This window comes from Camelus ferus, chromosome 6 (genome assembly GCF_009834535.1).
Source record: "Camelus ferus isolate YT-003-E chromosome 6, BCGSAC_Cfer_1.0, whole genome shotgun sequence".
Taxonomy (NCBI): Eukaryota; Metazoa; Chordata; class Mammalia; order Artiodactyla; family Camelidae; genus Camelus; species Camelus ferus.
The window spans coordinates 9,989,110-10,005,878 of NC_045701.1; the positions used below are offsets into that span (position 1 = coordinate 9,989,110).

General features: G+C 45.4%; 1 protein-coding gene and 1 long non-coding RNA gene across 6 annotated transcripts in view; one reads left to right on the plus strand and one right to left on the minus strand.

Moving 5' to 3' along the window:
- The window catches only part of MYZAP (myocardial zonula adherens protein), a 99,444-nt gene that overhangs the window by 29,682 nt on the left and 52,993 nt on the right, over positions 1–16,769 (minus strand). For 3 of the 5 annotated variants that reach the window (XM_032481117.1, XM_006181695.3, XM_014556717.2), the window contains 2 exons: positions 12,968–13,047; positions 11,399–11,504 (listed from right to left, as the gene is read on the minus strand). In XM_032481117.1, the coding sequence (XP_032337008.1) occupies positions 11,399–11,504; positions 12,968–13,047 (186 nt within the window). Of the gene's footprint in view, positions 1–3,275; positions 7,186–11,398; positions 11,505–12,967; positions 13,048–16,769 lie in introns of those variants that run through there. The other 2 variants (XM_032481116.1, XM_032481115.1) reach the window with 1 other exon arrangement.
- LOC116664088 lies at positions 685–4,915 on the plus strand. The gene is made up of 3 exons (XR_004320424.1): positions 685–958; positions 1,059–1,198; positions 4,810–4,915. It is a non-coding gene; the product is annotated as an uncharacterized LOC116664088 (long non-coding RNA).

The window sequence follows — 16,769 nt, forward strand, 5'->3', positions numbered from 1 at the left end:
TTGATTGGGTTTGTAGAAATTCATTTTCAATTAATGTGTCTTGTGGCATTCAGCCAGGCTAGATATGAACAGGGCACACATTTTAATCAATTTTTTTCTATTAAGTTTGAAGTAATATATAATAATAGAACCATACCATTCAAAAGGATCAGTTGAAACTGGTTTCTGAGGTAAAATAATCGAATTTGGTTTGATTTCTGTCTTTTATTAAAGATAACCCAACTCCTATTTAAGAAGGAATAGCACCCTGGTTCTCCTGGGCTATACAAACATCAGGGAAAGAGGAATAAACTGGCTTTTCAATCTGCCACTGGAAAGGAAGAAAAAGGGGTATACTGGGTCCCAGGGCTTTTGATGGCTTAGCTTATCATTCTCAGAAGCAACCCTAAGGACTGTGATCCCCATAGACGTGGAAACCATGGTTCCTAGAGTTTTATCATTTGTTCATTCCTCAACAACCAGCTGTGACCACCTCTGCATTGGGCCCAGTGCTGGATTCTGGCAACAGAGCACTGAGCCAGGAAGACCTGGTCTCCACTTTCAGGGAACAAACATCCCGGTGAGGCAGCAAACAGAAAAAGAAATGCACAAGCAAGTGCAATAAGGGAGCAGGCGGAGTGATGTTTGGTCCCCTCACCCACCCAGAGAGGGTGAGCCTGGCGACTGCTGAAGGGGTGAGGAAAAGGTTCAGACCACGGGGCTAAAGAGATGACCAGCTCGTCCCAGCTTGCCAGACTTTCCAGGTTTTAGTCTCCTGTGTCAGGAATCTTCTCATTCGCAGGCAAACCAGGACAGTTGGTCACCCCAGAGCTCGATGCTGGCAGGGCTGAGATCTAAACTCACATCTCCCTAATGACAAGGCCCAGGCTCTTCTGTTCGCACCACAATGATGTCCAGAGGTTGGCCTCCATCCTCCCTGTGATGACAACCTAGCTAGGATATGCTGCCAGGAAACTGGGTGAGGCTGGGAAGAATACTGGCAAGTGATACCTTCTTTCACAAAGGATTTGCTGGGGCCCTAAGCCTTTAGGTTGTTATTTTTCCCTATTTAATTGCAGGGGAAGGTGGAATGAGACGTGGGAAAGAGGGTGCCCTAGGCGTCTGTATCCCTGCGGATCCCTGGATGGATGCAGTGTCCAGGACAGAAGACCATATGCTGACCAGGAATATCCAGGGAGAACTGCTTCAGCTAAACAATGTGAGGCTGTTCAGGCACACCCTGTTTTACTGCACTTCGTTTCAGGGTGCTTTACACATACCACATTTTTCACAAATTGAGGGTTTGTGACAACCCTGCATCGAGCAAGTCTACTGGCGCCATTTTTCCAACACTATTTACTCCCTTTGTGTTTCTGTGTCACATTCTGGTAATTACTGTAATGTTTCAAATCCTCCACCAACAAAAAGATGATGACTCACTGAAGGCTGACATGATGGTCAGCATTTTTTAGCAGTATTTTTAAATTAAGGTATATATGCCTGTCTTTTTAGACATAATGCTGTTGCTCACTTAATAGACTACATTATAGTTACTGCAAAGATAACTTTTATACGCGTTGGGAAACCAAAAAATTCACAGGACTCACTGATATCATTGCAGTATTTGCTTCATTGTGGTAGTCTAGAACCAAACCCACAATATCTCTGAGGTACCCCTGTATACAGAAGCACCCAGCTCCACACTTGGCACAAAGCTGTTGCTAAAAAAAAAAAAAAAAAAAAAAAAAAAAACAGTAGTTTAAAAACTGTTCCTCAAGTTCAGGTGCCCTGACATGGACCCTCACCTGCACTGGCCACAACTCTCCCAGGAGCCCCCCAGCTGCCCTTCCTGCCCCTCTCCTCTCCTGTTCGCCAAGCACCTTCTGCCAGAGGCATGTCTCTGGGGCTCAGATCTGATCAGGCAATGGGGAGCCATCGAGGAATTAGGAGCAGAGTAATCAAGGACTTTTTTTTGGCTTGTTACTGATAATCCACCACAATTAGTCTCAACTTACATTTTCAGTCTCCTCTTTATTACTCCCTCCTTACAATCCAGTCAGACTAGAATAATGCTCCCTGAACGCATCCTACACTTTCTGGCCTCCATGTGTTTATTTTTTGTTTATTCTATACCTTGCCCGACATGTCCTTTTCCACCCATTCAATCCCTGCCCCCAAAAATCTAACCCGTCCTGCAAGACAGGGTCAAGTACCACCTCCTCCTTAAAGATTCTCCACGCACGCGGGAATTAGTGAACCTTTATAGGCACTGTGCAGCGCCCTTAGCATACATTCTTTCAATCAGCAACCCCTGAAGCAAGTACTATGAACATCAATTCCCCCCACCCTTATTTTTTTTGATAAGGAAACTAAACATTGGAGGGGATAAATAACTTGCTCACGATATAAAAGCCCAGTCAGGAGCAGAGGCAGGATGTAAAGTCAGATTTAATTTACTTGAAACCTACAAACTTAACCACCATGTTCTCCTGCTTCTGTGTCCCAAGCACACGGCTCATTCTTCTGCTTAACCTTCATATTCTGCTTTGAGTTCGAACAAGTTCTAACGTTAACCAGAAAGGCCTTTGAAGGCTCTGAGGACTCGGGTCTGTTTTTGCTTCATAAAAGCCATTTCTTAAATGCTTACTGACTGACCCACCAGAGAAGAGCTCCACAGAAGTTAGCCTCGCTTTTCATCGCCTCCGCTCCCACTCCCGTGTGTGAGGACTGGGTTTCCCGCGAACTTCAGCACAAGGGCAAGGGGACGGGAATATTTAACACGCTGATCGCCGTATCACCCAAACCTGGGTGACAGCTGTATTTCCTCGGGTGCCCCGTTACTCAGGTTTGGGTGACGCTTTCCTTCATCCAGTTACGCAGGTTTTTACAAGTTACCTGAATTTATTCCATGCAGAATAATGACATTCCAAGAAGAAATAAACTGTAAAGAGGTTGAAAATTGAAAATAGACAAATTGTTTTTTGAAAACAATTTCAATTATACTGGAAAAAACATATTAATTATAAGCACATATATTTTCAGTGCGTCACACTGTGGTGAAGGGGGAATCTGGGCCCCGCAGGAAACACACCCGATCCACAGTGGGCGGTCAACATGTTAAAGACGTGGCACAAGAGAAGCAACTCCAGCTGGACGAAGGCGGAGTGACAAAGTAAGTGGGAGGAGGATGGACGACTCAATAGAAGATGTTAGAGAAACGAGCCTTCCATGAGAGGAAAAAAAAGTGGAAGCTCTATTCAGACCACATATGCAAAAAATAAATTCCGTCTGGATTATTCTGTGTTTGTTCAACAAATATTTATTGAGCATCTGCTATATGCCAGTGACTATTCCAAGTGTTAGGGATCTAGCCATGAACAAAACAGACAAAAGCCACTGCCCTCAGGGAGCTTACATTCTAGTGGAGGGAAACAGACAATAAATAAGCAAAACACAGAAGTGTAGGATATATTACAAGATGATAAGAAAGAAGAATAGAGTAAGGAAGAAAACGGGGGGGTGGTATGAGTGTGTGTGTGGTGGTGGGGGTATAACCACAGACCTAAAGATGAGAAGCAAAACTCTAAAACTATTACCATAAAGTATCCTTATGACAAACAAAACACACAACAGCACAAAAAGGTTGATAACTTTATACCAAAGTTTAAACTGTATATTATACAAGACACTAACAAACAACAACAACAAAACCGCTGACTGGGAGAAGACCAGGACATCCAAACAGTTCTTCTGGTAAGTGGCTAATATGGATCACATACAGAATTCCGACAAATCACCAGCAGAAAGAAAAACCACCAAACGGAAAAATGAACAAAAGCTATGAACAACCAATACCGAAGAATGGAAGCCTGACTGATCAACACGCTTTTGAAAAGACACTCCACCTCACCGGGTGTAATGAGCCTGATGCAAATTACAATGGAAACACAGAGATACTATTTCACAACCGGCTAAAATTCCAGTCCAGCAGGGCTGAGAGGTGGGGAAGCTGTGGAGAAATCTGCCCCTTGTACGTGACGGGAGGAAGGGCAGGCACAGTGTGGAGAACTGGGAAACACCCAGCAGTGGTGAGACTGTGCCAAGCCCAGGCCCTGGCACTTCCTCCTCAGAGGATGTTCTCTGGAGAAGCACAGAGATGTGCTTGGCATTGCTTGTAAAAGAATAAAAAACTGGAAGCATGCTAGGTGTCTGTCAGTAGGATACATTAAATGTAGTCATATGGTAGAATATTAGACGGCCATCAAAATGAATAATTTAGATCTGTATGTAACAACACAAAAAATAAATCTGGGGAAAAGAGTAAGTTGCAAAATAAATACAATAAAATTTACCTATATATTATAAAAACTTATATGCATTTTTAAACACAGAAACCAAGCTATACACTGGTAACAGGTACATATATGTGCAGTCAAAGCACAGAAACATGGCCTGGATGGAAGCTAAACTGCCTCGGGAGGAAGCGGCAGGGCTGAGGCAGGGTGTGGGTGGGGGGTAGGATGGGGAAAGAAGGAAAAAGATCAGCACTGGGAAGGGTACAACTTCTTTGTCTGTAACGTCTTATTTAGGAAAAAAAAAAACTGAAATACGCCAAAATGTTAACATCTGTCAATTCTACAGGGTACATGGGCTTTTGTTTTTACCATTCTATTTTTCTGTATTTAAAACATTTTTTTCAATTAAAAAAAAAATAAGAAGCAAAGAACAATGCTGGCTTTGGAGTCAAAAATCTGGGTGTGGACCCAGCACCATCACCATTTGTGGAGAGACTGCTGGCTACTTAATTTTCTTTTTTTTTTTTTTTAACAGTCTAAGTTTCCTATACCAAAAAATCGTGCTAATAACACCTCCCACAGAGAGTTAACGTGGGATGTGAGGTCAAACGCTCAGCCTTAAAGCACGAGACACGTTCACCAGCTGGGAGTGACGTGGGTCAGGAGCACGGCCGCGGACTCTCTTGGGCGGAGCATCAGCACCCAGGTCTCTGAGAAACGCATCAGAGCCAATGAGAAACGACCTCAAAAACAGAACGCGGGTTCAGTGACACTCACGAAGGAAAGACCGTCCCTCTTGAAAGGACAATGCATATTGTGAACACATTAATCAGTCCAGACCACACAGCGCACCTATGGTCTTTTTATATAATGCATAGAAAAAAGGCTTTCAGATGTGTGAGCTTTCTGATACCTTCTAAAAACTTCACGTTTTAGATCAAGCATGTATGATTTTAAAATAAAGATGTAGCTAATACAATGTTCAACACTAAAATTTGAAACTGTGACATTTTCATTTACTATAAATAAATTCTGCCTCAACTGTTGAGTAGCGTCTCCTTTGAGTGGGGGGTGTGAATGGCCATGAGACAAAATTACAGCCTTAGTAAGAGCTCAAGGCTAAGGATCCAGGTAAGGGGAGGGGAAGGGGAAGGGGATGGGGGGGGGGGGGCAGCAGGATTTGAGCACCTAACTCATGATTGACACAGTAAGTTGGGTTCACATCCTATCAGAGTCCGGGCAGGGAGGGGTGAACCGAAGGCCACGGAAAAAGGCAGGGAGGAGCAGGTGGAAAGGGGTCTTGTCAGGCAGGGAACCCAGACCTAGGGAGACACCCGATGAGCCAGGACCCAGCCCTAGGCCTAGGGGGCGGTGCGTGGGGTGCCGAGGGCACAGCACTTGGGGGCGTCTCCCGGCCAGTCCTGCGGACGACCCAGGCACCTCCCTCAGCCCCGGCCCGCAACCTAAGGCCTGCCGGGCCTCCAGGTCCTGGCCAGAGCCCAAAAAGGAAAAGGAACTCCAAGGGCAGGGGGACACCACACAACCGGGAGAGGGGCTCACGCGCAGCACCCACTTTCTCTAGAAGTCATCAGGTGTCCCTAGAAACAGTGTAGGTCCCTTCGCTAGAGTGACATCTAGATTAACGATTCTCAAATCTGACTCAAAGCTGCCTGGTGCAAGGCTAGGAACCCAGCAGAGTATCTGGGGCCCTGCATTCGAACAGGCCGCTGGTGCGGGTGACCTGCGTTTCCAGGCCACGACTACCATGGGGACTGGATCATCGCCCGCTTTCCCACCCACCGCCCACTTCCTTCAGCTGAGCAGAAGCACCTGAACGCAAGGCCAAAGACAGCGACTGACAAGAAAGCATCACCGACCTGCCCGCTTTTCCACGGAGAAGCGCGGAGGGTGGAAAGCCACCCCCTGTCTACCCGCCCCTCGTGAACTCTCTTCACCAGCCCAGTCGACTAGCCTGTTAGGCTAAAAGCACCCGCCGGCCATTTCCACCACCTGCTGCCACTGCCCCTACGATTCCCAGCAACGCTGTTTAGCTTCGATGAGACACCAGCACCTGTGAGTGTCTCAAGACAACCTCTAGAACAACAAAGCATTCATGGCGTCTGTTTTGCTTCAATACATTTCAACCCAATATATTTCCCTTTTCATCCAATATATTTCTTCTTTTCATGAAGTGAGTTGAACTGTCTCTTCAGGCAAAACACCCGTGGTGACAGAAGCAAATCAGATGTTTCTTAAATAAGAACAGTGGTAAGCTGACCAGGGCTGTTGATCTCCACCCAGAAAGGACATCCTCAGGGCCACCTCCCACGTACAAATATAATCAAACTACACAGACACTCGGCTGCTTCTGTATCCTCTGGGGGGGGGGGGGGGTCTGGTGGGGCGCACTTGCGCCTGGTGTGCTGGAGTTCTTCAGGCCCGCTTCTTATTTCCTTAGCAGGTGTCCTTGGCAGCTTTTCATACATGAGCCTTCTTTCCCAAGGTCTTCAGGCCAGCCTGCACCTGATACTTTCTGAATTACTTTTTAGTACCATGTTTTATCGCAGTTCCTTCTTTGATGTCTAGGAACCCACGTTTCTCGAAATACTTTGTGGATCTCTGAGTTGTCTTGACTCTGCAGCGTGAGGCCGTACACGCTGAAGTCACAGTCTGTGGGTGTTTCCATAAACGAGAGCCCTACGTGCCACGTTTCCCTTTCAACAGCGCTTCCTTCGTGTTTGGTTCATTGGTTCGTCACAGAGACATGCCACCTCTTCCCAGCAGAGAGAGTACAGGTGTTCTTCTAACCACGAACAATAAAAGAACCGCTTCCAACCCAGAGCAGGCTACCATCTTGTCATCTTCCAAAGAGCCGGAGACTAAATGTGGAGAAGAGCTCGTGGGACATGATCTGGAAACAGTTCAACGCAGCGGGTTAGGGCTGTGGGCTCAGGGCCGCGGCTCCACTCCCGACCCCAGCCTGGCTAGTGACCGGTGATGGACATCACCCGGAATCCTCCAAACACAGGGCATTTGGGGAAAACATACTTTTGACTGTACATTTCAGCAGACCACACAGTAATCTTTAAATAAATTGTGTGCTAACAAATGGCTGATGCATTTAAAATGGAAGACTCTTGGGATGGAGAGAATTTAAATTTGTAAAATTGCTTTCTTCCACCTAGTTTTCCCCTGAGCAGAAAGCTGCTTTGGTTGGCAGGGGACTGGGCTTTGACGAGAGCAGGCAAAGAGGTGTGAACGTCCTGTTGACTGAAGAAATAACACTTAAAGGTGTGTCAGGTGCTCACTGCTCAGGCTGCAGGTTCCTCCCAGCCTTTTGCTCCTCCCTGGTCTCCTGCTTTCTTTCATGGCAAGCTAAAGCTCTCAGCCTGATTGACAAAAGGACCTAGTCCCACCACGGCTTTTCAACAGAAGAATGAAGCCCCAGGGCAAGGATGACTCTGGAACTCAGGTAACACCAGATGGTAAGCTCCATGAGGGCAGGGCCATATCTGCACCGCCTGCCACTGTGCACCCAGCCCCAGCCCAGGGCAACTGCCGGTGGATGGACATCTGGTAAATGGATGGATGAGTGAATTTCCCCATGAGTGCTCTTTTTTTCCAATCCCTCTGTATTTTTCTGGTAAAACTTTAAATGTCTAAAGGGGATCTATTGGGGGCTTGTTTTGCCTTTTATTTTTTGTCAGATCCAGAACCACTTAGAAGAGCTAGTGATGAGAGGAAGATAACCAATCCCTGACATATGCCACAAAAGGAGACTTAATTCAATACAAAGATCTAGCCTCTTGGGCTAGTATTTGTCCCACACTTCACACAAGACGCTTTGTCTTCCTTGTCTTTTCTCAATGACCTTGACTCCATAAGATACGTATTAATCCTTCATTTCAAAAGGGCCCATCCTGCCCGCTCTCACATGCACAAATCCTTACCCGAAATATACTGTCCCACACAAGGAAAACCAAGTCATTATTGAGCTAAGGACCGCAAAACCTAGGCCAGTTATTTTTTATTCAGTATATTATTATTATTATTATTATTATTATTATTATTATTATTATTATTATGAAATGATATTCTACTGAGGTGGAAATAAATATACTGCTTAACGTTTAAGGATTCCAAGCACCTCGGTAATAATCCCTGGATGTTTTGAGCTGAGACAAGAAGCCCATCATTTTAATAAGCTGACTTTACTCACAGACATTGTAAGACAGCAGTAACGGAGGGGTGCGTGTGAAGCCACCGTACAGACAAGCTTTCAGACTTCATGGGAGGGAAGGAAAACCGTCCCTAACGTGTGACACGTAATTGCCTCTATTTCCAGGTCAAATTTGTCTCAATATCTGGCCAGCTGGAGTTCACTAGATAAAAGTATGCTTCTAAAGTCAGAGTTCAAGAATCCACAAATGACTAATTCAGTCGTCTGGATGTTTCAAAATCTGGTCCAGATGACTTGAGCTGCTTTAATAAGTCTTTGCCGATGTCACTCGTGATGCAAAGTAATGAAAAGGCTGAGATCCTAACAACAGGCACAGCCTCGTCAACCACAGAGAACCCTTTATACAAGGGGCTTTTATCTCGACTTCTCTCCTCATAAATCCACCTGTGATAAAGGCCTAGCCCCCCTCCCAGGGAAGGCAACCCTGGAAACGTTTTCTTTATGTTGAACAGAAAGCTGAAGTCTGCCTCTTTGCAAGTGCCACCCAGTGGCCCTGCACTGCAATACAAACAAAAATACATTCCCCCTTCTCCTTGACCATTTCCTAAGATGTGAATTCAACTCTCACATCTCTCCTTGGCCATCAGGTCCTTCCCCATCCCCTGAATTACTGGAGTTCCCAACTTCTTCCCAGGCTGGTCCTGAACTTCTCAACAGGCTCACATGTCCCTTTTCCATGTTTCCAACTTAAAAAAAAAAAAGTATTCACATAAATGGCTACAGCAATTGAGATGTGAAACCTTCCTATTGTTCTGTGAGTTAACATGGTGTACTGGACAAGCTCATTAACTCTCACTACCCGTTTTAAATAGCTTTTAGTTTAAATTTAGAATTAAAGGTCTCTTTCTGTCTCCATCTAACTGCTGAAACCCAGCCGGCCCCTAGGTGGTGCTCACCAACAATGCCATCCTAAATTTCAGCCTGGGATTTCATGCCAGTGACTGAGTCTTTCAGACCATATTATCCGCACTTTGGGGGGGGGGGGTGTCATTAGGTCTATTTATTTATTTATTTTTTATTAGTTTTTTTTTTTAAATGGAGGTACTGGGGATTGAACCCAGAACCTCGTGCATGCTAAGCACATGCTCTACCCCTGAGCTACACCCTCCCTCCTCAGCACTTTATTTGGAAGATCTTACATCACAGGGACAGTATGAATACTGCATGGACAGTGATCTTCACATCCTTCCCCATTTTCCATAAATATTCCCCTACATCTTTCAAACTGATATGTCTATTATATTCCAGAGGTACATTAGAAAAGAGAATTCTAAAATACTTGAAAATGTCTTTTTAAAAAGACCAACTGTGAACACTGACAGATGATAATTCAATCAGATGTCAAGGCACAGGAGGTTTTGTTCAGCGGTTCTCTAATATTAGGTAGGGAAACAGTGCAGACCAGCACCCTGAGGGGAGGTGAGAGGAAGGAGTGTTTCCCACAGTCAAGGAGCCACACGGAGAGATGAGGGACAGCCGTGTGAAATGCAGAAGCAGAAAGGCTATGCTCTGACAGCCATGGTTCCCTGAGATGCTAACTGTGCAAAGCGACCCTAGGGAAACACACTCCTGACATGGACCTAATGCTGCTGTGGGGCAGGACCTGCCCATCACTGCTGCTGGCAGTGCTCCTGCCTGGCTGTGCCAAGGGACTGCAAAGGTGCATGTGGGTTTCCTCCTCGGAGCCTCTGCTCCCCAAAACTGACACATGAGCCGGTCACAGGACTCAACGCTGCATGACAGGGTTTCTCCCTTGGGGAGAAGATTTTATCTACTGTATGTGTTTATCCCACATGCTATAAAACAAAGTATCCCTGCCCATCCTCACAATTTCCTGACCTTAACCCCCTACTCCTTATCGCCAACATTTTAGAGATGAAAAAAAATAGATATACATTTAATCTTCTGTCTGTCATAGCTGTAAATTATGTATTAGAAATAAATATACTTTTAATTTTAGTAATTGATTCATAGATAATTTTTCAGAGCTGTGCTTAATAAAACGAAATTTTTTTTCACTTTTTCTACTGCCGACCAGGTGTTTCATTATATCAAAACCTTTTCTTTGCAAGTTAGAGAATTAGTCTGTAAGGAATTCTTATAACCCTGTTAGTACTAACTGTTCTTTATCTGATTTTTTAATCGAGCGTGAAACCTACAATAATATGTGATTAGCTGTACACAACATGAACTTTTTTCTAGGAAGCGCCACCACAAGAGAGCCAGGTTACAGTAACACCAGGTAAAAGAAATTTTTTTCCTCGTAGAGACGTAGTAATGTTCAACTTACCTGTTTTTTCACTTAGAAAAATAGGCTAGTAAACTATGTCCAATAAGCCTATAACTTGGTTTCCTATTATATAGACAGTTAAGGAGAAAAAGGATGGTGGAAAAGAGAAAAAAATGAAGAAGAAACAGGAGTGGGAGAAGTGAATGAGGAAGGAAAAGAAAGTGAGGAACAGACAGGGGCAAGGGAATGACAGAGGCGCACCCGAACTGGAGAAAGGACAAGAGCGGGGGCGGGGGAGGCAGGCAGGTTCCGGGGGTGCAGAGACCTGAGCAGAAGTAAACTGTTCTCACAGTCCCTGGTCCCAGAGCTGTGGGCACCCATGAAAGGAGCTGCTGTCCCGTACAGGGGCTGAACTGCACTTCACAGCATTCTTAACAGTATCCCTTTGGTCCAGGGAAGGCCCTCTTGTAAAGGGATAATCACCAATCCACGGGGGGACATATGCGGAAATTCTCCTTGGGGCCAAGGCGACAGTGGCCTGAGCTAGCTCACTCAGTCACGGAAGTCTGAGCTGAGAGTCGGATCTGGCTCTCAGGCTGAAGCGTCCCCACACAGGCGGCAATCCCAGGCCCGTGGCCTTTCCCAAGGGCTTACCTCCTCAACCATCTGCTTGACTTTCTTCTGCTGGCAATGCACCATGTCATCTAGGTGTCTGATCCGTTCCCGGAGGCTGGCTGAAGCCGCCTCCAGCTGCTGATACCTAACACAGACAGAAGAAAGAGCAGGTGAATCCTCAACCAAAGCAGCGACAGCAGCACAGAAAGTCCCCGCATGAAAGGAACATGGCCAAGATCAAGACAGGGAGCCTCACGAGGCGCTCTGCTCACTTCGTGTGCACCCTAGGTGATGAGCTACCAGTCAACCGTCCTAACGCAGAAGGAACATAGGACCCTTTCTCAGGCTCCCTCTTGTAAGCTTTACCCTGTGTAAGGACAGTCACTATATTCTCCAGGGGCTGGAAGGGGATTTTCTTGCACCACTTACAGAGATGAGAGGCTCTCTGCTTGGGCCTTAATAAAACATTGGAAATCCAGTGAATTACCGTGATTAGGAAAACAGAGAAGGAGATGAGTCCAGCAACACAACAAAATATCTGAAATCCAGGGGCAGAGTCCTGGGAAGTCTGGCACTACCACTGTTCTGTGCATCATTTACTTTTAGAAAATGGGAAACATGTTGAAAGAACTTCTCTCTGTCAAAACAGAGCAGACCACCTCATAAAGCATTTCATACTTTTTGGGGAAAAAACAGCATAAATTATCTTCTGACTTTGCTTGGTTCATAGAAACCAAAGGAACCAGCAGATGGACTCTCTGGTTCTTTGGGGCCACTGGACCGGAGCACAGACGGAGGGTCTGGCGGTCTGCTCACCACCCCCCATCTCTGCCAGGTCCGCACTATGTTAAAGGTTAGGGAGGATTCCGATAACTCTACAGACTCTGAAACTGCTAAGAGGAAGGAGAACAGGTGTTTTTTCAGTACATACTATCTGGCAGGTAGTACACTCAACAGTCCCCTCACAATAATAAGCCATGCGATGGGCACGGCTAGATCATCATAACCCCTTCTCCCTTTAAAAAAAAGAATTCCCACTTCACAGAAAACAAAGAGTCTCAGGGTGGTTAAGGAAGTAATTTGCTCCAATGCTCAAGGCATCCCAGCCTTGCCTTCCTTCACTAGAGGGCCGTGCCGTGCGTGGCCTCTCTGCCATTTGGTTTCTAGAAGAGGCAGTGCACTTACTGCCCCTGCATTTTCCACGCAGGGCTTTGCCCACTCACAGCCAGAGGACAAAGCACGGTTTCACTGAGGGATGTTTGGAAACAAAGACATTTTAAAATTAGTTTCCACGGCAATGGTATTCATCACTGTTGGTGAGTTTTTCTCTTCAACGAGGGGCATCCTGTGGAGTTCAAGGTGATGGGGAAAATTTACAGCCTGAACTCTGTCCCTTGTGGCAGTCTTTGGTGTGCTCCACGGCACTAACAACCAGCCATGGGCTGTAAGATGTGTCCGGAAGCTCTCAGTCCAGTCAGTGTTTTGCGTGGGTAAGTCTGCAATGAGTGACGAGCAAATGAATAAAAATGCAAGGGCTAAGTGAGCCCACATAGACCCAGCATGTCCACCGTCTGAACCTAGTACAAGACAAAGGGCATCACACCTTACCTCTCCTTGTCAGCATCAGTTATTTCTGCTGACATTTCTGTTTCATGCTCCAGGAGTTGGAGTTGAAGTTGATGGCGTTCCTGAAACAGACAGACAGTGATATTTAATCAGTGGATCCCAGGTTTGCCAGAGAATGTATAGCAAGCAACTCCAGCACAAGTGAATTCAAGTCTATGTGACACCCACTCACCAAGGTCCAAGCAAAGCTCACAAACGTCAGATTTGCTAGTGTGTATTTATAGACATATTTATGAATTAAAGACAAATATCCTGAATAAAGCCATTCAAGTTTTTTTTAACTGAAGTATAGTCGATTTACAATGTTGTGTTAGTTTCTGAGGTATAGCATAGTTATTCAGTTATACATATATATACATATATATGTGTGTATATATATATACCTTTTCATATCACTTTTCATTGTAGACTATTGTAAGTATTGAATATAGTTCTCTGTGCTATACAGTAGGACCTTGTTTGTTTATTTTATACATAGCAGTTATTACCTGCAAATCCCAAACTCCCAATTTATCCCTCCCCACCCCCTTTCCCCACTTTGAACCGTAAGTTTGTTTTCTATGTCTGTGAGCCTGTTGCTGTTTTGTAAATAAGCTCATCTGTCTCATTTAAGATTCCACACATAAGTGATATCATACGGTATTTTTCTTTCTCTTTCTGCAGATCTTTTAAAAAGTATTCCATCAGCCCAGGCTCAGATGTCTTATGAAAATTTGTAGTGCTAAATAGTGATAATCAATACTCTAAATCAGTGGCCTGTCATACTACAAATTCCTTGATTATTTTTTTGAACCATCAAGAGGGTCTGGAATTCTGTAACATCCTATAAATTAACTGGGGTGGTGTTGAAGCAGGCATGTTCACTGGTAACAATGTACTTTGAAAATCAGAATAATGGTCCCCCAATGATGTCCACATCCTGATCTCTGAAATTAGTGATTAGGTTGCCTTACATGGAAAAAGGAACTTTGCAGATGTGATTAAGTTAATAATCTTGAAATCAGGAGATGACCCAGTTGGGCCCTTATAAGAAGGAAGAAGTAGGGCTGGAGTCCGAGACAAAGATGGGGAGATGCTACAATGCTGTCTTTGAAGCTGGAGGATGGGGCCACGAGCCAACAAATACAGGCAGCCTCTAGAAGGCAGAGAAGGCTAGGAAATGATTCTCTGCTAGACCTTCCAAAAAGAACCCAGCCCTGCCAACACCTTGACTTTACAACTTCCGACCTCCAGAACCAAAGATGATAAATTCATGTTGTTTTAAGCCCCTCTGGTGAACTGTTACAACAGTAACAGGAAACCAACACATGTATCAAGCTGTGCACATAGGATCTGCATATTTTGCTGTCTATATGTAAATTCAAAAGTTTCCCTAAAAGAAATGTAGTATAAGAATCTGGACAATTCTTTCTTTAAACAAAGTGGAAAATATTAATTAAAGTGTAGTGTCCATCATCACCAAAACTGCACTGGAAATACGTTACAGATGTTAGTATAATAAATCTCCTTAAAATGGATTTTATCAAATCCTTCTCACTGACTAGGGGGGAGACTGTTTAACTCTAGGTCCTCCTCGAAGCACAGCTCTGCCTCATCTTTGACCTCAGAAATTCTCCCCAACAAGCTGGGACTCCGGACATGGATTCCAAACCTTTTTTCTACCCAAATTAAAAGCAAATCTTTGAAGCGTTAGCCCCCACAACTTCTGAAGCTGTAAGCAGTGGTGGACCAAGGGATAGACCAAAATGGGGGAGCGGGCCAGCCTGGCAGGAAGACCACAGTGCCACCAATGTGTTTAGAACAGTGAAGGAAAACCGACTTTTCAGTGGGGCTTTGTTATTGTTGTTAAATCTCTACAGCAAATGCACATTATTCCTGCCCCAACGTGTTCTGTCACGGGCTGGAAGTTGGGTGTTAACCCTGAAATAACAGTGATCAATCTTGAGCGAGTGAGCCTCCCCTCAGGCTCCCCGAAAAGCTGTTGTAAAGTAGGGCACGGCCTAGTTTACAGCATACTTTAAAATTCTATTTTTTTTCCTAAAATGAGGTACAATAAAATCTTAATAAACGCTGCACAATTACTTCTTACATTTGAATCTACCTAATTACCTGATGAAACCACCCCCGAGATCAAGGAGTAGAAGATTATCTGTTCTGCAAGAGGGGCCTTAAAAGAATTTACTCATTAGGAGAAAAAGGTGTTTTGAACGCAATGCTCAGAAACAGTAAACCAAGGGATATAGCAAAGAAGCCATTCAAAAGCACACAGTTTGCCTTGAGAAGAACCCCCAGATAGGTGAGAACAGGATACAAACTCTGTGGACATGCTGTTCACATAGTGTGTGACAGATTTGGCAGGGTGCCTGCTCTCTCAGATTTATCTCTGAAGGAAAGAAAAAAAACAGTAAATGGGTATATCTAATCTTGGCTAAATAAAGCAAGCATTTCAATAGTCTAAATGGGAAATATTTAGAGAAAGGACAATAGATTTTCAATCACTAAAGAAAAAGCCAAGAGGACCTGGGAATGTTTCTAGTGACACAAATGGTGGCCAGGGGGGCTGGCGTTACCACCTCCCCGGCCTCCCAGCCAGATGCCCCTCACAAGGGCTCCATGTGGACATTGGTGGGGAAAAGCTGGAAACTTTCAGAATCCCAAGGGTACAAAGACACTAACCTAGAGAACAAGTCCAGCTAAAAAAAAAGCTGGTAACAGGAGGCAGACAGCTGGGCAAGTAACAGCACAAAGATCAGAGCCACCCACTTCTGAGCCCCTGCCGTGTACACGCCAGGTGTGGCGCTGGGCACATGGTATGGATTTTTCTCATTTACTCCTCAGAAAAGGCCTAAGAATAGGAATTACTATTATCAGCCTTTTATGGAAGGGGAAACTAAATTTGGAAAAGTCTAGTAACTGCCCACAACTAGAAAGAGAGGCAAGACTCAAACCCTAGGTCTGTCTAATTCTAAAACCGATATTCCTAACCACTCTGTGGACAGTCTCCCTGTGGGGTGACCGCCCACACACCTGCCCCTGCTGCCCGTGCACCCCGCTTCTGTTTGCTGCAGGACAGCCTGTCTCCCCGGGGAGCACTCCTGCTGGTGTAGGAGTGGGGATGCGGGAGAAAGCTCACCCACGTTCTAGAAGATGCCCTCGCTGCCCAAATGCCACTGCTACCACCCCCAACCAAGACATGAGCCCTAACCACGCCATGTCTCTTCCCTTCCATACAAGATAGGATTCTGCTTTCCCAGAGAGTAGAGGTTAAATTGTAATGGATGCTTTATTTGTCAAGTCTTTCCCCAAAAAAGATATGACCTGCAGCAGGAGCCCCCGACGAGCCCCAGAGCGCTCCAGCGCTGAACTTGATGCCTTTCCCACTCTGGTTACACCTCACTTGTCGGGGGCCTGTTGAGGAGCTTCTGCTGCAGATGTCACAGGTCAGCCCAGATGTTGACCCTGCTCACACTGTCACTCCTCTCCCTCTGTCATCAGCCTGGAGAGTCCCAGCATCCAGCATGAGCTCCCAGATGCTAACAGGTCCACAGACTCATGCTGCTGGAGAGCCACTTTCCAGAAACCAGCCACAGCTCCAGTGCTCCACTACCTCCACTCCCCCAGAGTCAGCTGTCACCTGCTCCAGGTCACCCGCCCTGTCCCTTCCTTCCCTTCCTTTTTTCTTTCCTCTTTCCCACCCTGCCTTCCCTCTTCTCCACTTCCTGTCGAATTTCTGGTCTCCCTCCTGCCCTTCTCCAGACTGGCTCGTCATCTCAGCTGAACTGCC